The sequence below is a fragment of the Camellia sinensis genome, chromosome 7 (genome assembly GCF_055761805.1).
Source record: "Camellia sinensis isolate YWXY chromosome 7, ASM5576180v1, whole genome shotgun sequence".
Lineage (NCBI taxonomy): Eukaryota > Viridiplantae > Streptophyta > Magnoliopsida > Ericales > Theaceae > Camellia > Camellia sinensis.
The window spans coordinates 13,498,080-13,520,545 of record NC_138967.1 but is presented as its reverse complement, the minus strand read 5'-3'; the positions used below and the strand labels follow the sequence as shown (position 1 = coordinate 13,520,545).

General features: G+C 36.3%; 1 protein-coding gene across 4 annotated transcripts; it reads right to left on the bottom strand.

Moving 5' to 3' along the window:
• Positions 1 to 5,493: 5,493 nt before the first annotated feature.
• On the bottom strand, positions 5,494 to 14,470 carry LOC114277557 (putative E3 ubiquitin-protein ligase LUL4). Of its 4 annotated transcripts, none has more exons than XR_014334982.1 (5): positions 13,832 to 14,470; positions 8,266 to 8,773; positions 7,445 to 7,561; positions 6,159 to 6,257; positions 5,494 to 5,945 (listed from the first exon to the last, which is right to left on the bottom strand). XR_014334982.1 is itself a non-coding variant. In XM_082877477.1 (4 exons), the coding sequence occupies exons 1-3, from the start codon at positions 14,311 to 14,313 to the stop codon at positions 7,451 to 7,453; spliced, it is 1,101 nt and encodes a 366-aa protein (XP_082733603.1). In that variant the 5' UTR covers positions 14,314 to 14,430; the 3' UTR covers positions 5,494 to 5,945; positions 7,445 to 7,450. The 4 variants fall into 4 exon arrangements, 2 of the variants coding, with proteins under 2 accessions (XP_082733603.1, XP_028075253.2); XR_014334983.1 differs by having other exon boundaries at positions 6,159 to 6,280; positions 13,832 to 14,430; XM_082877477.1 differs by lacking the exon at positions 6,159 to 6,257 and having other exon boundaries at positions 13,832 to 14,430.
• Between the last annotated feature and the right edge of the window lie 7,996 nt (positions 14,471 to 22,466).

Genomic DNA, 22,466 nt, shown 5'->3' with positions numbered 1-22,466 from the left:
TCAAGTCCGATGCCTCTGCCCTGTACTGCGCTGCTAACTCCTCCCCATCATCGTCCCCCAACGGGTCTACCCTCACGTTAACTACTCCTTCTTGTGCCATTTCTAGGGCTTGCTCACAAAACACTTCTGACGCAACCACAAGAAAGTTGAGAGAATGCTACACAGATATGTCGCACACCGTGCAAGAGTTGGATATTTTGAGTTCTTGTCCCACGGTAGGTAAAACGCATTATACCTAAAACCTACGGTTTTGCCCGTATTCCACGGATCCACATTAATTTTCACCCGTTTCAAAACCTTTCAAATCAACCGCCAAAACCGCCTTTTTCAAAACCCCCCCTGACCTATCGCTTCATTTCCTGCCCCAACGCTTCATCTTCCCCCACGACACTGCCACGTGTATGGCCACGATGCACTGTCCCCTACCCTTACCCTGTCTTTTCCATTTTCACATCAGCACATTTTAGAACCCCACGCCCCCCTGGTCGGCACACCTCACGGTCGACCCCCGCCGCTCGGCCACCCTCGTGGTCGGCCCACCTCACGGCCGACCCCTCCCGCTCGGCTACCCTCATGATCGGCACGTCTCACGGTCGACCCCTGCCGCTCGGCCACCCTCGTGGTCGGCCCACCTCACGGCCGACCCCTCCCGCTCGGCTACCCTCATGATCGGCACGTCTCACGGTCGACCCCTGCCGCTCGGCCACCCTCGTGGTCGCCCCGCCTCACGGCCGACCTCTCCCGCTCGGCCACCTTCCAGTCGGCCTCTCCACCCGTTTCACACTTCTCTCCCTTCTCACTATTCCCTTCGTTGGTCTAAAGCTGCACTCGGAAATGGGGGACTACTGACATGGATAGGCCCACAAGGCACACGGCCCACGGTAAACCACCCCGAACCCAGTGCTTGGGGCCAATGGCACAACCCGGTTGCTTGGATGACAAGGCCCAGAACAGCTGGAGGCCACCTAGACATGAAGGGCCAACGGCATTTAGGCACACGGCAGGTGGGACACGGGCCACATCAGCAGACAAAGATCTGCAGAGTTATTATCACAACACATCACCATTAATGCAACCCATCACAGCATTTATTACAACAGCACTCCCCGCCGGAACAGAGCCTCCATCACCCTAAACAAGATAAGCTATGGCACAGGCTTTCGGCGGAAAAAGCACGTCACAAGAGACAGGAAAAATGATGACCAAAGGATATAAGCAAGGATAAGAGGAAGAAAAAGGAGGTTAGGTTGCTCTCTCTCTTGATCTCTCGATATACAGTCTTTTCATACTCTGCTCTTCTAATTCTTGCACCGGAGGGTTCACTGGGGGACTACCCCGTTCCCCCCCTGAACTTGCTTGCAGGTCATCTGACGGAGCCAGCCTTCCTGAGCCGGATTCTGGAGAACCTGGGCCGGTCCGACCCATCCACCCGGGAATCGATACATCATCACCTTTGAACAGTGTATCATAGTCGACGTCGGCTTCTTTTTTGGGAAGTATCATGATCATCTAATAAAAAGGCTTTTCATTTTTTTCAAGTGAACTCTTTGTAAAAAACAACCACAAAAAACATATTTTTTTTTTTTTTAAATTTTTTTTTTATTTTACTTAAAACATTACCAAATGCCACCAGAGTTACTCTTATTACTTCAGTAGTTAGCACTTTTAGAAATATTGTTACATTTTTAGTTTTACCCTCTCAATTGTTTTAGAAAGACAATAAAGTGTGAATAAAAGCTGGCAAAAATAAAGACAAATTCAGCTAAAATTTCAATGAACTTTGACACTTGGCCATCCCGTGCAATTTTGTTTTTGTTTTTGTTTTTTTGTATTTTGTGTTTTCCAGCTTTGTACAACTTATTCATGTGATCCAGCAACAAAATTTGCAAAACCAAAATGTTGAAAACAATGAGGTTCTGATTGTCATTGACAATGGTACGCAACAAATGAAAGCTGGCACAATGAGAGTGACATCTTTTCATCTTCCATCTTCCATCTTCCATCTTCCATCTTCCATCTTCCATCCTCTTCTCATAGGTCAAATTTCGACAACCACTTTTTGCAACAATGATTTTGCCCCCAAAGCTCTTATGCCATTCCATGGTGAAACTACACAAAGTCGTCGTGAAATCTATTCACATTGTTCTTCGTGGATATTTTTGGCGACAAAATATTGACTTTTTGCGACAAAATCTTTTGTCACCAATTCTACCTTTTTTTTTTTTTTGATAGTGAAATTTGAAGAAAGAATGTCTGACAATAATCTCAAGTAAATTTTTTTTCCCCATCTAGGGCACCATGTTATAATGTGATTGTTTTGTATGACATATATACTAAGACACATAACAAAATTGTATTTCAAGTGGGTAATTGCATGCAACGAACCAATGTTATAAGTTGGTGAGGTGCTATATCCAATTAATTACGTAGAGGGTCATACCTAGTGCACAAAATTCCTGCATATAACTCGAGCCTACTTATAAAGGTCATAGCCAATGCAAAATGCTTCAGCATATAATATAATTGGAGAGATTAGGAGGAAATTATTCACTATTCGGATTGCTTATCCGAAGGAGTGAGTAGTTCATCGTTTGTTTTTTTTCAGTCCGCCGGGCATGGAGTCCTTATCCCCCGTATGGGAGATTATACTATCCCGGGGGGGGTGTGTGACAGTTTTGGGAGGACAATTTACTGTTGGGATTAGGTGGTAAAATAATCATTTTGACCTTCTACTATTTAATTATGTATTATATTTAGTAAAATTCAATAAAATTGAAATGTCTCAATTTAAAAATAAAATAATTTTATTTAACTTTTTATTGATGTTTTATTTATTTAATTTTTTGAAACAATTTTTTATAAATATTTTATTGATATTTTATTTTAAAATTTTGTTTATATTTTATTTAATTTCACTATTTAAATGTTAATAGATATTTTATTTAATTTCATTGTTTAATTATTATTATTTTTAAAAACAAATTTATTTAAAATTTTAATTAAAAAAATAACATATATTTTTATTGATATTTTATTTATTTAATTTAAAAAAATTAATTTATTTAATGGTGTAAAAAATAAAATAAAATAAATTTTTATTTAATCTAGCTAAAAATAATTAAAATATTAAAGATATGTTTAATATTGCTATTATTTAGTAAATAATTGAAAAAGAGTAAAATAGTCTTTTGCTCATTTGTCCTATCCAGTCTGTCTAACCAAACATTGAATTCACTAAAAATAGTCCTTTTCAAATATCTAATCTCATGGAAAAACAAACATAGGATACATATTCAATCTAACCAAATAGTCTGAAAAATTCACAGTCTCAGAACTCAAGTCCAATAAATTTTAATCCTCTTTTATTCAGTCCGTTCAATAAAACACACTCTAGATAGGCACTTAGCCCTTAGACTTTCGGGGAGAGAAGCTAATTCTCGTTACTCAAATTTACGTCACAAGGACACATACGAATAGGACTTACCATTGTCAAAACCTCTCAACGTTCATTTCAAGGGGTCAAATCTCTCAGGATGTGGTTGTTTTGAAAGATTATTTTATGAGATTAGATTATCAATTCAACCAAAATAATGGTCTATTGTTCAGTTTAATTTTTTTTTATTTATTTTGGATTAATAGTCTTTCAGGATTATTAGTCTTTTATATATGAAGAATTATTGTATTCTAAAGAGAAGGGTGAGATTATTTTCATGAGATTGGTATCTCATGAGATTAATGTGTAAAATGTTTATTTTACCCTCATCCTATTACTTAATAAACAATTGAAAAAAAATAAAATAACTTTTTGAACATTTATAAATTATTTTTTTAGTGTTAATTTAAAATTTATATTAAATAAAAAATATAAATTATAAATTTAATTTAATTAAAAATTACGGCCTTATAACTTTTTTAGTGTTGTTAAAAATTTAAATTTATATATTATATAAAATTATTTTTTTAGTATTGTTAATTTAAAATTATATATTACATAATAAATTAAAAATTATGACCTTATAAATTAAAAAATTTTAGTATTGTTAAATTATAAATTATGGATTACAAATTTAAAATTATATATCAAATAAAAATTATAAATTACAAGGGTAAAATAGTTTTTTGAACATTAATTTTTATTCAGTCAGTCAAACCAAACATTGAATTCACTAAAAATAATCTAATCCAAACATTTAATCCTATGACTAAACAAACATAGAATACAAATCTAGTTCAACCAAATAGTTCGAGGACAACGTATCCCAAAATTAATAGTCCAATAGATTACAATCCTCCTTTATCCAGTCTGTCTAAACAAACACACCCTCATAGTACAAATAAGTTACACCCCCAAGTTTTCGTTGTTACAATATTATGTAACAATCGCAGGTGGTGTTTGACAAGTGATTTTGGAGTTAAAATAGTCACAAAAAATAAAATAGGTTATTTTAGCCATAACAAACAAAACATCACATCCAACCCATAATCATTATACTCTTCTCTCACAAAAAAAATAAAAAAAGCCAAAAAGCCCTTTCCAAACCAAGCTTTTTAGCCCAGACTAAAATAGCCAAAAAAGTCAAAAAGACAAAAAGTCAACCCACTTTCGAAACGGAGGCTCACTTAGAATAAACCATGGACAATTTAATTTCCATGGGATGTCTAAAAGATTACAATTAACCTAATTTACATCTCATGCAGGTTTTTTATAAGATGGAGGATGAATACAATTAACCTGATTTGGACATCATTTTTTAAGAGATTCAGGATGACAGCTGTTGGGACTATACTGATTTTGTGCTTTGAGATGATTACATGTTTAAAGGGTCTAAGCATTGCATTCATTGCACTTCAACTAGAATTTTTTTTTTTTTTTTTTTTTTTTTTTTTTTTTTTTTAATTTGGAAATTGCACGCTAGAGGATTAGCGCGATATTTTGGTACAGATAAGACCATTGTCCTAGCTGATTACAGATATACCGGTGTAGAAAACAATTGTTTGTTCCACACAAACCTTGCATAGATTTTGTCCTCGATCTGCCCTATAACTATTAAGCATCATTTGAGAAATGGGTTAAATTTTTAACTTTTTAATTTTTTTTTGATTATTTTAACTTGAAATTAAAAAGTCTGATTTGAGAAGGACTTTTGACTTTTTTGACTTTTTTTTATTTTTTTGTGAAAAAAAGAATGTAATGATTATGGATTAGATGTGATGTTTTATCTTATTGGACTAAAAAACTTATTTTGTTTTTTGTGACTATTTTAGCAAAAAAAAGCCACAAAACCCTCTCCCCAAACATAGGCAAGTCACCAATTATCCAAAAAAATTTAGTTATTAGGAAATAAGCAAAACAATGTATATCAACCTATCCAACACCCTCTCTCACGTGCAATCTCGTCTTGCATGTCGAGAGACAAACAGAGAACAAAATAGGAGAAAAAACCAAACAAGGACAAAATTTGAAATGCTAACAGAGAGACTTAAATCCAAAACTTATCTTAACCTAAGCACTGATACCATGTTACGTCTCCAATTATTTTAAAAGCTTAAGCTGTTAGGAAATAGACATAACAATGTATATCAAGCTATCCAACAATAACAACTAGAGACCATGATTTAACAAAGAAAAAAAAAAGAAGGAAAAAGAAATCCCATGAGACATCTCAAACTTTACATCTCATGCAGTGCCTCACAAACATCAAATATACCAACCCCTAAAGGCTACCACCAGAAAAGATATAATGCCTACACATATGGGAGTTGAGGATAGGTTTTAGTGGGCATCCTTGAAACTGGATGTTGCTGTGATTGCCTCTCAATGTCACAATTGTCAATTGGCTAATTGGCTAAGGCAAAGAAAAGAATACCGCTTTGTTTGTACACACCCTTGACTGTTCCACACACACCTTGGAAGGTCCTCAGTATGGATTTTGTCCTTAGATTACCTAGAACAACTAGAGATCATGATTCTAAAAACAAAAAACAAAAATATTCCATGGGATATCTAGAAGTGTACATCTCATGCAAAGCCTCACAAACATCAAGTATACCATTAAAGGCTACCACTAGAAAAGATATAATGCCTATATATATATAGAAGTATGATGAAAGTTTGATCAATTTGTGCATGGTGTATATGCAAGAAAAGTGTTACTTACATTGATGGATGACTGTAATATGTCAAGCTTTTATGCCATTATCAGCACCTATACTTAAAATCTTTCCTCATCTCTTTGAAAATGAAATGACATAGAATGCTGGAAAGCAGAGAAAATTCTTCCTGCTAGGCATAAAGAAGACCAAAGTGCAAACAAAAAAGAACAATGACAACCAAATAGTACAAGTGAATAATGATGTAGACCGTAACAACCTCGAGCAAGGATAAGGCACGTCTTAACATTAGTCATACATATAATTTAAGCATTTCAGTAAACGCCGAGGTCCGCCAACTAACAACAATCCCCAATGTGGCAAATAATAATAATAATAATAATAATTGGAGACGACATTCACATGGAATAAAGTTCAAAACAACTTTATTAAGACATACTTGTATAAGCATCTATCAAAAAGGAAATTAAGATACTTGTAAACTTGCCTAGTTTTTTTAAATACTATTTCTAGATTTAAAAAGAAACCAGAGAAAACCAACTCTCCAGCTAAACTAAGCCTGAAAATACTATTCATAGACTTCAAAGAACCAGAGAAAACAAATTCCCCGGTTAAACTAAATCTGAAAATACTATTTATTTCAAACTTTAACCTAGGAGATTCTCAGTTTGTCCAGCTTTTGTTAAGTTCTATGGCAAATATTCTCTTCTAGCATCCCTTTTTGGCTGCTGCTAGGAGGTTAAAAAGAAAAGGTATTCCCTTACGCCTAGAATTTTCACCCACCCTTTGTAGGCTTAAGAGTTACGACTTCTTTTCATGCTTTTCGAATTTCCATTCTCACAATCTTTATTTTTTACTTTTCTTCTCTTTTTGGTACTTTTCTTCTCTTTTCTTTTTTATGGATCAAAGATCCATATTGAAGAACTTAAGGTAAGCAAGAAGAATAAAGGGAAAGCAAGGGAGTTTCAACACTTGATTTAGGTATTATATATTTCTTGAGAACTTCAAACGTTTTGAGTATCAATTAGAGGCGGCAAATGGGAAAGAGTACATTTCAACTTCCACAATGCAAAGAGAGGTTTGCAGGAAAAAAAACAACCTTAATCAACTAACTGGGTGACAAAGATCATATTCCTTGGCAAGAACAACAGGACACCTCGCACGCTTATATATATACAGCACCATGTGATGAAGGATCAAAAAACGAATGGAAGACAACACTAACAGAACTAAAAGCACTTATATAACAGAATTAGTAATTTTTTTTTTTTTAATTTATAAAAAAAAGGTAACAAGTGTATCATAGAATTGGATTCGGTATGAAGAAAGGAACCTTTAACTAATCAACACTATCGATCTTGATCTCTATGAGTTCCTCAATAGGTTGGCGGCATATCGGGCACTTGTTTGATTGAAGCCTCAATTCTTGTGCACACTCACTGCACATACACTGCAAAATGCAACATACTACAGTCAGAAGAGAAGCAATTGAAGTCTTATAAAGAGAAAAACAGCAATAGCAGATCGGTTGTTGAGCTTGTCATGGTCACAAACTGGAACGATTCACTAAATACAGGAGAGAGAGAGAGAGAGAGAGAGAGCAGCGAAAGAAAATAATGAACTTGAATATATTGAAGCTTTTCTTCTTAGTTTGTATGAATAAACATGCATCAAGAGATTAGTTCAATATCTTGTGAACTTTAAGAACGACTCATAATTAAATTTCTTTAGAATTGTCTCCTGAGACTTCATGATTTAAACCAATCCGTGTTAGATATGCTCAAAGCCACAAGCTTTGTGCCCAACCCATTATCACCCTCAACGGCTTATTGTGTCATCCAGTAAGAATCCATGAAAAGCATCATTACTGTTCACTAGACAGTAGACATCTACATCTTAATTGTCACTGAAAATATACTAATGTTATATTTGGTTCATTGGAATGAACTAGAATGGAATGATCATCCATGAGAATGTTCATTCTCACTTTTGGTTCACTAAAAAAGTTAAGAAAAATGCATTCCAGATGGAATCATCATTCACCATTGTAAAAGAATGGTCATTATATAACAAGACTAAAGAATGACCATTTCATTCTAATCCACATTCATTCCAATGAACCAAACACTACCTACGTTTCAGATGAATTCTCACCATATGTCGGCATGGAAGGACAGCTGTATCCTTCGGTTCAGTCATGCAAATCACGCACGCTTTTCCTGGGTCATCGTCCTTGAAGCTTTCTGCAGCGGAGTTTCCAATTCCATATATTTCACGCAGCTCGTAGCGAACCCCATCAATCCACAGTATCTGCCTGATTACTCTCACATGAAGAGTGTTCTCATCGTTCTTCTCTATAACAGCTTCAGTAATCTGCATGTTCGGGGATGAACTTGGCAGAGGATCAACAAGACATTCTTCTATAGGGACATAAGGCAAGTATGTTTCAGCACAGATAACAAGTGGAAACACATCTCCTGAAGATGGCTTGGAAAGATCGTCTGATTCAAAGAAGCTGAAGTCAATGCCAGTTCTAGAAGGCTGACGAAATCTTTGGCCTAGTCCTTTCTGAAACGGGACTTTAACGGGAATATAGACTTCAGGAAATAGTGGAACCAATCTACAATTGGGCTCTTCCTTGGCAAAGTAAAAAATAGTGAAGCTGTCCATTAAAAACAAAATAAAAGAAATTATCATAAGCACAAAAAATAGGCATCATTCACATTTAGCCAAACATCAAATAAATATGCTTCAAAAACTAGTAACCAAAAAAATCAACATGCGGCCCTTAGTCTCTAGCCACAATTTGGTTAACAAGTCTACGGACACAGAACCGATCTATGAACAACAGGTCTATGGACACAGAACTGGCCATAGATATCATGTGGTGGAGCCTATCATAAAAAATATAGTTTCACTTAGATTTCTCCACCTATATTTTATGTGGTTGATTCTATGTCCATAGACTTAATTGTTTGTTCAATTTTTATGTGAAGTTCAGTTGTCTCTCCCAGTTCAAACTAATATATTCATCCTATGAGGGTGTTTACATTCCTCTAAATAAGAGAAACTGTCAAATCAATGTACAATTCATCACTTAAAAAACTCGAGGATGCTGCAATTCAGTTTTACTAAATTCAGAATTTTCTGAAACCAGACATTTTTCTTTTACAAGTAAGAACCTTCTTTCGCAGGGATTTTCTGAAGATAAACATAAAATAGGTCGATTAACATTTTTCTTTTATAGCCGCAAGATTTTCTGAAGCCAAATATAAAATAAGTCAATTAAATAATATTGTGAAGCATTAACTGCTCCAACTGCACAAGTTAACCGTGCTTTGGCTATCTATTATGTTGCCACAGTCACAAAATATTTTAAAAGGTCCAATTCTTGAATTGCCTCGCTTAGGGCACATTCATGTTGAAAGTTGAAACTCAAGACTAAAGATGCCTTGTTAAAAATAAAAAAACAAAACTCCAACATGTCCTGTAATACCATAAGAAGGAAGATAGAATTTGAATTGCATTCATATCTTAAGATATTTGATACATTACATATTTCTAGGCATTATAGAATAATGCAAAGAATGCAAAAAATGGTTATTAAAAATATTGTCTAAAGACATACAAGATTATGATTATTCTCAAGTTCCTTAAATCACATGCAGGAATGCATGACGACCCAATCACACAGAGATCCATGACAACCTTTGCGACACAGACACAATGACGCCACAAACCTTAGAACAATAGAGCACAGACACGAATACTGAGAGGGCATAGCAATATATAGATATAACTTTCATATAAACATAAATCATGTAACTTTGACATGAAACTTTGACTAAACCTCTATATTAAGAATTCCATAACATATAATATGAAGCTCAACAAGTTCATATGTAACTATTGTATTACGTATATTACGACACTCTTACTTCATCTTTGACTTAACAATTGCATTTCTGTTATTTATTGAAAAGTGGCCATGGCATGCTCGACTTGCAGTTGCCTAGAATGTCAAGCTTTATGGAGAAAGAAATTTTGGACATTTTCAGTTGTCTTAGGGAGCACTAGAGATTTGCTGACAAAGTGTCCAAAATATCATAACTTAATTTCAAATTACTGGCACCTCCACATGCATCTAAGCATGTCCACAAGGTGTCAGTGTGTAAAACATGTCTGACACAAAACTGGCCATTTCTTAGAAGTGTCCATACCTATGAAGCATGGGTACTTTGAAAAACATGTCGTATGGCACGGGTACTTACCGGCGTATGATACTTCTGCATATGTACCGGGTACATAAAATACGTACTCAAATTTTTTTTTTTCCTTAATTTTTGGTGTACCCAAACGTACCTAGTATACATCCAAACTGTACCGTACCTCAATTGAAACAATATTTTCTTCTACCATAAAAATAAAAAATTCCTTTAACTAGACTTTCTTTTTATTTTTTGTTTTATACTTAGCATGATTTTAAAATTAAATTATGGTTTGTAAGTTATTTAATATATTGACATTTAATTTTGATTTATACCTTTACTTTTGACATTGAATGTTAGTTATAGGTTGGACCTTAACAAATTAAACCATTTAATTAATTTTTGCATCATCTAAATTATTTATTTATTTATTTATTTACAAGCGTACAAAATTGTACATGTACCTTATTTTTTTAAAATTTTTACTGTATCAACATACCTGTATCGTACCAGTACTAGTACTCGTACCTATACCCATGCTTCATAGGTCCGTACTTCTTAGATGCATGTAGTGGCCTGCACACCTTCTTACGTATGTCTTACTTTCTAAACTTGTCCAACAATATTTTCCATGCACTTATCTCAATATTTGCATTTCGACTAAACTTAGGCCCGTTTGTTTCTCAAGATAAGGGTGTCAGATTTGGACTCTCTGATCCTTAACACTTGCACATGAGGCAATTTTTAGTTCACTCCTATCCCTAATAGAGTGTCCCACAAAGCAAATAGTTTCATTGTAAAACAATCCATTTCAGCAAGGTATTTAGTTCTCTAGTCTTATTGTTTCAATTCAACAAAGACACATAGTATGCAAAACAAGTTGGGTTTGGACCCTTAAAATTACTTTATGGTTGACAGATATAGATTGATTGTGACAAAAAAAAGTAACATAGAACTCTTCAATAAGCACACAAATGCTCATCATGGAAAAAATGATACAATGCTGGCAATAAGAGTCACATGTACAGCCATATTCTTTGGTACTTCCAAGTTAAGTTCAGTAATTTTCGTATGCAATGGTCATGTCTAGAGAAGATATGCTGGAAATATGTAAACATCTCAAATTGTTTCCATAAATTATCATGCCCTCAAACAAAGAATGCACCAAAATTATAAGATGGGTAAACTACCAATAGGTCCTAATAGTTGGACTTAATTCCCATAAAGTCCTATTGAAAATAAGTCTTGGTAAAATTGTCGCTAAAAATAATTTTTTATGACAATTTTTTATATTTGTTGCTAAAAATTAACAATTAGTGACTTCTTTTGTCATGATTTTTATAAATTGTCGCTAAAACTTATAATTAGTGACTTTTTTTATGACAAATTTTTCCCACAAGACCTATTGGACAATAAGTCCACTTATTAGGACCTACATGTAAGCACCCCAATTAAGATATACCCTTAACAACATACCAAAACACCCAACTTGGCCTGCTCGCTTCTAGAACCCTTACAATCTTACCAGAAGAAAACCGTCAATGACTTTCCATAACTGATATTCACCCAAAAGAAGAGTCAAAGTTTTATCCAACCATCTATAACCGTAAGGTAAGAAATTCTCCACTTGTAATGTTCCATCAAATACTCTAGAATGCTGTTCACAAGAAAGCTACAGAAGAAACCCTAGCAAGGAATCTAAAAGTAGACCATCTTCCTAGATGACTTACTCAATCAGCTCTATGAATGTTGCCATCCCTCTTGAATTTCCCAGAATAATGAAAAAGGGAAAATAAAATGCGGAAGTGGGCTGGACAGAGCTGGTATAAATTAGGCAATTATAGGCCTAGAATTGGCTTATGCCCAGTTGCACCAAACAAAGGCCACAACTTTGGGAACCAACACAAGTATATATTCAGACCCAAGACATGTAGTGTTAGGCAGGGCAATGTGGAGTGCAGGCTTGACTGGGCAAATATCATACACAATGATGAAAGAGGTCTGGACTAGAAGGTTACACACAAGCAAGGATTTTCAGGCTAGGGCTTGACTAAGCAACTATGTATGTCTACTAATGGCTCTTCTGGGGTCAGCTTAGAGTTGGGAAGTTTGAAGAAGCCCAAGTTAACTGACTTCAAGTAAAGCTAAAAGAGAGAGAGGGGGACACCTCACGTGGGCAACAAGGCAACAGATTACTTTCCAAATATGCTGAATAATAGATTGTTTCACAAATGTGCCTTGAAGAGCAAACCAAGAGGAGCAACTACAAATAGAGGGAATCAACACTAAGGAAGAAACTTTGGCTCCGTTTGGTAGAGCTTTCTAAATATGATTTGAGAGTAAGAGTTGTATTTTGAGTTTGTGAGTTTTGAAATTATGATTTAAGTGTGAAAAATTTGTTTGGTGAAAGAGTTTTGAAATGAGTTTTGAATTGAGTGGGAAATTTTTGATATGACATATGATATTTTATACAAAAACTTACAACTCATAACCAAATACACAACTTAAAATTCTATTAAATCTCACAAAAGAATTTTAAAAATTCGGAAAATATTTCTTTTGAATAAATAAAAATTAACATGAGTCAATTGCCAAAAAAAAAAAATTTGCACTATTCCGGTCAACCAGCCGGACGACCGGTGGGACGTCCGGTTAGGCCAAATTTGAAAAAAAAAAAATTGAAAATCACGCCTGAGACACAGTTTTCTACAATGTTTTCTCTGTGTTGTGGAAATACAGTTTGAAAGCCGTATCCAAACATGAAGTTAGAATGTGTGGGTAGAATTATGTTTTGGAAATCGTTCCAAACACAACCTTTATCTTCTCCACTCACAAAGTACACCAAGCCCTAATCTGCTCTCTCCCTCTCTCTCTCTGGAGGAATGTTCGCAGGTTATCTCAATTCACTCTAGCACTTTGAGCGAGTACTCAAACCAACGTTCCATCCTTGGGTGGAATTCACCCATACAAATACACAAGTACATCACAAACAATATTAACAGCATATATGGTTGGTCTATCAACAATTAAGTTTTAGACTGCTCATATGCTCGATAATTGAGATATCAAATTCAACAGTTAGTCCAACTCCTGTTACAAGCCCATTTCTACCTACAATCAACCCAGTCAGAGATACAAGTAATGTAATAAATTGGAATTAATCAGAGTCTAGTTTCCCCATCAAATTTCTGTTTCCCGGAACAATTTCTCAGCAATCCCTTACTTGATTAGCACACTTGCTAGTTCCAAGATTAACCCTTTTTTTTTTTCTTTTTTTTTTTTGTGTGCAAACAATCGTCCTAAATCAAAGCCCATATAGCATTTCTACTTCATAGAACCCAGCTCAAAAAAACAGCTAAAACAATCAATCAATCAATCAATCAATATCTTCCAACCAAACCCACACATAACAAAGATTCAACACAAAGAAAACAAACAACTTGGCCAATATAAACAAATACACAAATTCATCATACATCTATAATACATATAGGGGTACACAAAATTCATACCACCCCTCAAGCAATGCATCGAAAACAAACGAGACCAAATGGTGATCTGGGTTCATCTCATCAACCTCAAGCTTCAACGTATCCTTATGCACATTCACACCATTCCTAACCTTCTTGGCCTGCTGGTGGTCCACATACGGCGGAGCCGGAGCCGGAGCCATAAACGGAGCGGGTCGGATCCCAACCCACCCATTGTTGGGAAAAGGGTAGTAAGGAGTGAAATTGGGGCAATTGGGCCTACCCATCATAGGATTAGAGTAATTGCAAGTAGTGTAGGCATTGGAGTAGTAGTAGGGAGAGTAAATTGGGGGTGGTGGAGGTGGGTAAGGGTGGGGAAGAGGAGGAGAGTAAGGATCAGGAGGGTAAGAGTATGAGGAAGAAGAAGATGAGGAAGTGATGAGTGAGTTGTGATGAGGGTTTTGGTAGTAATTGTTATTGTTGTTGTTTCTTCTTCTGTTGGTGCTACTCCATGAAATCCCCATATTGCTAGAGAGGAACTAGAGAGAGAGTGAGAAGAATTTAGAGAGAGAGTGAGAAGAATTTAGAGAAGAGGGAAGGAGAGGAGAGGAGAGGAGAGCAGAGAGAGTGTTAAAGTTGTGTTCTCATTTCGGTGGATCCAAACGCGTCTTTATCTTGTGTTCGCATTTCGGTGGATCCAAACGCGTCCTTATCTTGTTTTTTTTTTTTTTTTTTTTTTTTTTTGAGTCAATGTTGGAGGAAAATAGCCTGTCTCTTGGTCTTGAAAATGGTGACAATTAAAAGTATTTTTGTAAAATTGGAAAATGCTAGTAAAAGGTGGGAATACTTGTAAGAGATATATTAAAGTTAGGGTAAATTATGAATATATTTTCAAAACTTATTTAAAATATTAATTGTTTCACATCGTTTTGAAAATTATATTTTATTTCTTAAAATTTTTAATCACATGACATATGATCCTTTTATTAATCAATTATTAAGTTAATTTATAATTTTTAATGATTTCATAAATGTATTTCAACTAATAGTTTTGATAATTTTATTGTTGTATAGAAAAATAGATAGGAATTTTACTTTTGAAAAAATTAGTCTAAAATCTCTCTCTCATTTCTCTCATTTTTAATAATAGGAGAGATCTACAATATTATTTTGTGATGGCTAAGGTCCCTCACCCATCTTATATGTCGCACTTATTCTCTCTCTCTTTCTCTCTCTCTCATTTTTGTTGTTACTTCTGTCTCCTCTTCTCCTCTCTCTCTCATTTCGGCCTCTGTTTCTTTTGACGTCGCTACCTCTCTACTGCCACCTCCGACGAACTTTTTGTTTGAAAGATCGTATCGATGAATCTCTTGTTTGAGCTTAACGACTTGGAGCTCATCGTGTTCATCCATAAAAGCGGAGTTTTCTTTTTCTCTCTCTACTGATTTGTCATGCTGACAACCAGCTCTCACCTGCGATGGGTTTGACGGGCGTGGAAGGTCGGTGTTCGATCATGAGGCGAGAATGGACGAAGCACAACGTATGAAAGAAGAAGAAGTTATCTATTCGCATCAGATCCATATAAGGTAGGTTGTCAATGTACTTCATTTTCCATGAACCAAATAGTGCTGTGGTTTCTCCTAATTGGGTATTCATTTGTTGCTAGTTATGTTCATATATATATATATACCAACTTGGTTGTTTTTTAGATTGTATATTCCAACTTATCAAAGAAATTGACAATGAGATTTGTATATTCCTAGTTTGTTTGATTATGCACTGAAGGTGTTTGTTATTATGCTTGTGAGAAGTGGCCAATAAAATTTCTCTGGCCATATTTGTAGAGAAATTTTATAAACACATAGGGTGTGTTTGGTTTGGTTTTGGAAGATAAATTTAAAAAAAAAAATTGAGGAGAGAGTTTAGAAATTTTTTAGTTTGTTTGGTTGTATATTTTGGAAATAGTTTTGGAGTATGAGAGTTTGAGATGATTTGATATTTTGTTATAATTGAATAGATGTGTGTGAGAGAAAAAGTGATTGAGAAGGAGAGAGAAGAGAGAAAAAGTAATTGATTGATATGTAGGAGAGAGAAAGTGATTTTGATTTTTTTTTTTTTTTTTCCAAAATCACTAAACCAAACAAATTTTTTAAAAAAAATTTCTTCAAAATTACTCTCTCAAAAGCAAATCAAGCAAGGCCATAAAATTTGGTCAAAACAAAGAAAATTTGAAAACCCAGAGAAATTTCAATTCTCTGTTAACAAAGCCAGAGAAATTTATGAAAAAAGCCAGAGAAAACTCAAGGTAGCGTTTGGTAGGGTTTTTTTAAATATGATTTGAGAATAGAGTTGTATTTTGAGTTTGTGAGTTTTGGAATTATAATTTGAGTGTAGAAAATTTGTTTGATTTTGTCACGACCCAAACACGCCCCTATGGGTTTAGCACCGTAACCGGCCAGTAATCCGAGATTACCGAAGGCCTGCTTAATAGTAATACAGTAATACAGAGTACAGGGGCTGGCGGAAGCCAATACAGTAAATAAACAATGTCCAATGAGTTGTGATAGTCTGTATGCAAAAAGACTTTTCATTCAAATATATACAGTCAGACAAAACAGTATATATGAACAAAACAGTATGTACATATATACAATCATTCAGTTCAGGGACCTAATCCCTATTAAACAGTACCGTAACAGTCCATACAGTCGTACAAAACCGATACAGAGACAGACAGGGAAATTAAAAACACCCCTAAGCCGTAGCTTGACAGGCTCGGAATCTCGCATTGAGGCAGATAGGTTGGCTCGACAAAACTGGAGTTTATCCCAACGCTTCTAGCTGCGGTCAGGTGCTTGTACACCTACATATATATATAAGCAGTGAGGTAAAGCCCAGTGAATAACGCAATGCGTAAAGGGGTCAAGAATGAATGTCCTTACAGTAATGAAAACAGTTCATTAAATCAATACTTCAGTCGTTCAGTCGATACAGTCATATGTGGTACATCCATTAGCATAACAGTACAGTAAACAGGAGGTCTTAAAAGACCGAATAGTAAATTATGGCCATCAATCAGTAACAGTAGTGGTTCCAACAAAGGAACCGACAGAGATCTCTGTAACAGTAACAGTAAACAGTAGTTGCTAAGGATGCCACAATACAGTTCAGAATATAGGACATACATTCATTCAATTAACAGTAACAGTTTAGAAAGCAGTACAGTTCAATTGTTCAGAAGATAATAATTTTGAACATATCTTTGCACAGTTGTTACTCACAGAGTTCTGGGCTACAGTAAGCTAGAACGCGTCCCCAGTCGCCAACCCTACACAGTTACAGATTGAACACACACTAAGCTACACAGTTGGGAAAGATAATAACTTAATCCCTAATTTGCCTTGATGTGTTCTACATCTATATCCTCATTAAGATGCCTTAAACTAGGCCTAATAATGCCTAGGATGAGATGAGGATACAAAGATGCACTTTAAAAATATTTTCAGAATTTTCAGAAAACAAGGGTCACGCTCGAGCGTAGGTTACTCCGCTCGAGCGGACATGCAAACAAAGGTTTCTGCTCGAGCGTATACTTACCCGCTCGAGTGTTCTGCAAAACAGTCAAAAGTACTGGATAGGTGAAAATCACGCTCGATTGGGCGCTCGACACCCGCTCGAGCGTCAATTATTCCACTCGAGCGGACTTCAAAACAATGCAAAGTACTGGGAGCACGAATTCCACGCTCGAGCGTCAGTCACCCCGCTCGAGCGTGAGTCCAAATTCTGGAAATTCCAGATTTGAACCTCAAGCTCAAAACCAAGTTTTTAAACCATAAATTCGATCCTCTTGGGCCAATTTTTCAGAAAACACATCAAAACTCCTACTTTAACATGATTCAAAGCTCAATTTGTAAAATCAAAGCCCAAGGGTGTTTCAAACGACTCAATTCAAACCAATTTTTATGAATATGAAGAACATGCAAACATGCATGAATTTAAACCATTTCAAAGCTTCAATTTCATGCTCTAATGAGCTAACTCTTACAAAAACAAGATGAAAACATGGACTTAACATAACTATGAGCATGCATGTGACAATTTGTCATGAAAACAACTTAAAATTCAACAATTCAAACATGCATGCATGGAATGAGCTCCAATTCAACATTAAGGAACCAATTCTTGACTTAATCCACTAAATTGACATGAATCATGTAAGAGCAAGTTCAATTCACAAACAAGAGGGTAATAACACTACCTTAGGTCTTGAATTAGAGGTATGGAGGCTCAAATATGCACTCAATTCTTCAATTCCTTCAAATTTGAAACCAAAATTCAAGATGAAGCTAAGTTCCTCTACCTCTCTCTCTCAGTCGGTTTTGCTTCTCAAATGTGGCTGAACAAATGTGTGCCTAAGTGTAATAAGGCTCAAAAGATATTAGGTAGTGGTCCATTCAATGGCCTAATGGTAAATAAGTCCAACTCTTTTAATTTGGCTTAATTACTCTAATTTAATCATACCAAATCAGTTTTCAGATAAATATGCCATAAATTCACATTAATTCTAACGATCATAGAATATCAATCAATTTCAGATTCGGCCGCCGATAAGGCCTTCAATTCGCAATTTAAACATAAAAACTGAACAGATACTTAAATAACCAAACAAATAGAATTACAATTAAATAGGTATACTCAGTCAATTCAGTTTCAATTTCAGTCAGTCAGTTCAGTAGTTTATTCAGTTCACTTATCAATCATAATCAGTTTCAGTTTAACGGTAATCAGTGGTTATTCGGTAAACAGTGACGAGGGTTGTTACAGTCTCCCCTCTTTAAAAAGAGTTTAGTCCTCTAAACTCGAGTTACCTTCATTCTGGAAGAAAACAGGGTTCAGTGAAAACAGTTCAGGATATCTTTTAGCCATGTCATCTTCCCTTTCCCAAGTGGCATACACGCCACCATGATTTTGCCAGTCAACTTTCACTAACAGGATCTCTTTGTTTCTCAATTTCTTGATCCGTCTGTTTACAATCTGAATAGGCCGTTCCTCGTAAGTGTAGTTATCACTCAGCACTACACGAGTAGGCTCTATCACATGGAAAGGATCCCGGAGGTAGTCCCTCAACATAGAAATGTGGAAGACGTTGTGCATATGCTCCATTTCAGGAGGAAGCGCAACCTGATACGCCACTGGATTGATTTTCTCAATAATCTCATATGGTCCGACGTATCTCGGCGCTAATTTGCCTTTGACTCCAAAACGAGTCTAGCCTTTCATCGGTGTCACTTTCATAAACACGTGATCACCTACTTCATATTCTCTATTCCGTCTTCTGACATCAGCATAACTTTTCTGTCTACTCTGTGCGGTTTTCAGTCTCTGTTGTATCAGTTTCACTTTCTTAGTCGTTTCATATACAATCTCGGGCCCAAGCAAAGGCCCATCTCCAACTTCTGCCCAGCAAATCGGAGATCTATGTTTTCTGCCATACAATGCCTCGAAAGGCGCCATACCAATACTTGAATGATAGCTGTTGTTGTAGGCGAATTCAGCTAAGGGCAAATGGCTTTCCCAGTTTCCCTGAAAATCAAGGACACACATTCTCAGTAAATCCTCTAGAGTCTGGATGGTTCTTTCTGACTGGCCATCGGTCTGAGGATGATAAGCACTACTCAGTCTCAATTCAGTACCCAATGCAGTCTGTTAGCTTTGCCAAAATCTCGATGTAAACTTCGAATCCCTGTCAGAAACAATGGACACAGGCACTCCATGCAGTTTAATAATTTCATCAATATAGAGTATAGCCAATTTGTCCGCATTATAAATTGTCTTAACAGGTAAGAAGTTAGCAGATTTAGTCAATCTATCAATGATAACCCAAATTGAGTCCATACCTTTACTGAAGCGAGGCAATCCCACAATAAAATCCATGGTGATATGCTCCCATTTCCACTCCGGTATCGGTAAGGGCTGCAATAAGCCTGCGGGTCGTTGATGTTCGGCTTTGACTTGTTGGCAATGGAGACATTTCGATACAAAATCAACAATTTCTTTCTTCATTCCCGACCACCAGAAATTCAGTTTCAGATCTTGATACATTTTCGTATTCCCTAGATGGATAGAAAATTTTGAATTGTGGCCCTCTTGCAGAACTCTTCTTTTCAATTCAGTATCATTTGGTACACACAATCTTTCTTGAAATTTCAGCATATTATTTTCAAATTTGAAACCCGGTCTGGGTTTAGTTTCCCTTTCTTCGATGATCCTCTTCAAGAAGTCATCCGATTGTTGTTTCTCTTTAATCTCTTCAATCAATGCTGGTTGAGCAGAAATAGCAACTAAGGTTCCACTTTGTTCTCGTAAAACGATTTCAATTTCAGATTTTTTCAAAGTCACAAAGCAATTTCTTCTGCCCGGTAAGCAAACAGGCTAAATTTCTAATCGATTTCCGGCTCAGTGCATCGGCAACGGTATTGGCTTTTCTCGGATGGTACAAAATCTGTAAGTCATAGTCTTTAATCAATTCTAGCCATCTCCGCTGTCTCATGTTCAGTTCTTTCTATGTGAAGAAATATTTTAAACTCTTGTGGTCAGTATATACTTCACATGTCGCCCCATACAGATAGTGACGCCAGATTTTCAGTGCAAATACTACTGCAGCAAGTTCCAGATCATGGGTCGGGTAGTTCTTTTCATGCGGTCTCAGTTGTCGGGAAGCATAAGCAATAACTCTCCCATTCTGCATTAAAACACATCCCAAACCCTTATGAGAAGCATCACTACATACAGTAAAACCATCCGTACCTGTAGGTAAGGTAAGAACCGGTGCAGTCACAAGTTGAGTTTTTAATTCTTGGAATGCTGATTCCCTTTGGTCAGTCTAGTCAAACGATATCCCCTTCTGAGTTAACTGAGTCAACGGTAAGGCAATTTTAGAGAAATCTTTGACAAATCTTCTGTAATATCCAGTCAAACCCAAAAAGCTTCGGACTTCTGTTACATTTGTTGGTCTAGGCCAGTTTACTACAGCTTCAATTTTCTGTGGATCAACAGAAATTCCATCTTTGCTAACAACATGCCCTAGAAACATAACATGATCGAGCCAAAATTCACATTTAGACAGTTTAGCATAAAGTTTCTGTTCTCTTAGGGTCTGTAGGGCAAGTCTCAGATGATGTTCATGTTCTTCTATACTTTGGGAGTAAATCAGTATGTCATCAATGAATACAACAATAAAGTCATCAAGGTATGGTTTAAAGATTCTGTTCATGAGGTCCATAATGCAGTAGGTGCATTGGTAACTCCGAAAGGCATAACTAAAAATTCGTAATGTCCATACCTCGTTCGAAAAGTAGTTTTGTCAATGTCTTCTGGTTTAACTTTCAACTGATGGTATCCTGATCTGAGGTCGATCTTAGAGAACACTTGAGCATCCTGTAACTAATCAAATAAGTCATCAATACGGGTACTTATTTTTCACAGTTACCTTGTTCAGTTCACGGTAGTCAATACACAGTCTCAGTGAGCCGTCTTTCTTCTTCACAAATAAAACAGGAGCGCCCCATGGCAAAGTGCTAGGCCTAATGAACTTCTTATCCAGTAGTTCTTGTAGTTGCACTTTCAATTCTTTTAGTTCAGTTGGAACCATTCAGTAAAGAGCTTTAGATACTGGCTGCGTTCCCCGGAATCACATCAATGATAAATTCAATCTCTCTGTCAGTCAAATCTCTTGGCAGATTATCTGGGAAAACATCTGGGAATTCTCTGACTATAGGAATACTGTTCACGTTAGCATTATCATCAGTAGATACAGTCAATACAGAATATAGATATCCCCTACACCCCTTTGTAATCAATTTAACAGCTTTCACAGATGAAATCAAATACGGAGGAGGTACTACTCCAACCCAATTAAACACAAATTTGGGTAAACCCGGTGGACGGAAAACTACTTGTTTCGTTACACAGTCTATGATAGCATGGTATTTCGTTAACCAGTCCATTCCCAATATTACGTCAAAATGATCAATGTTCAGAGGTAGTAAGTCAATAAACAAATGTGCATCTCCAACAATAATTTCACAAGTAGGGTACATATATGCACAGGTCATAAATCCCCCAATGGGTGATGATACAGCTAACAGATAATTCATGGGTTCTAATGGTCTATTCAGTTTTCGCGAAAAAGCATGCGACACATATGAATGCGTAGACCCCGAATCAATCAGTACATAAGCATTTTGAGTACAGATAGAGAGAATACCTGACACAATGGTCTCGGTATTTTGCACGTCTCCCGGTACTAGGGCGAACACTCGGCCCTGCCTCATAGGCTCTTTCCCGGTAGTTTTGGGGTTCGGTTTTGGTGCAACAGTTGATACTGCCACGCTTGGTGTAGCTTTACTACTAGCTTGTGGAGCAGAGGGGCAATCTTTAACCATGTGGCCCACCTTGCCACACTTGTAACAGGCTCCAGATATTTTGTAACAGACCCCTTTGTGCTTCTTGCCACACTCAGAACAGGGTGGTATGACACCACTCCCTTGGCTGGGGCTAGTTGTTGACCCCGTATTCTGTTTCTTGTTCAATGGGTTATGCTTGCCTTTCTTGAATTTAAAACCCTGCCTTTTACCACGCCATTCAGACGCTGGTGTTTCAGTTTTCAGTGCTTCTG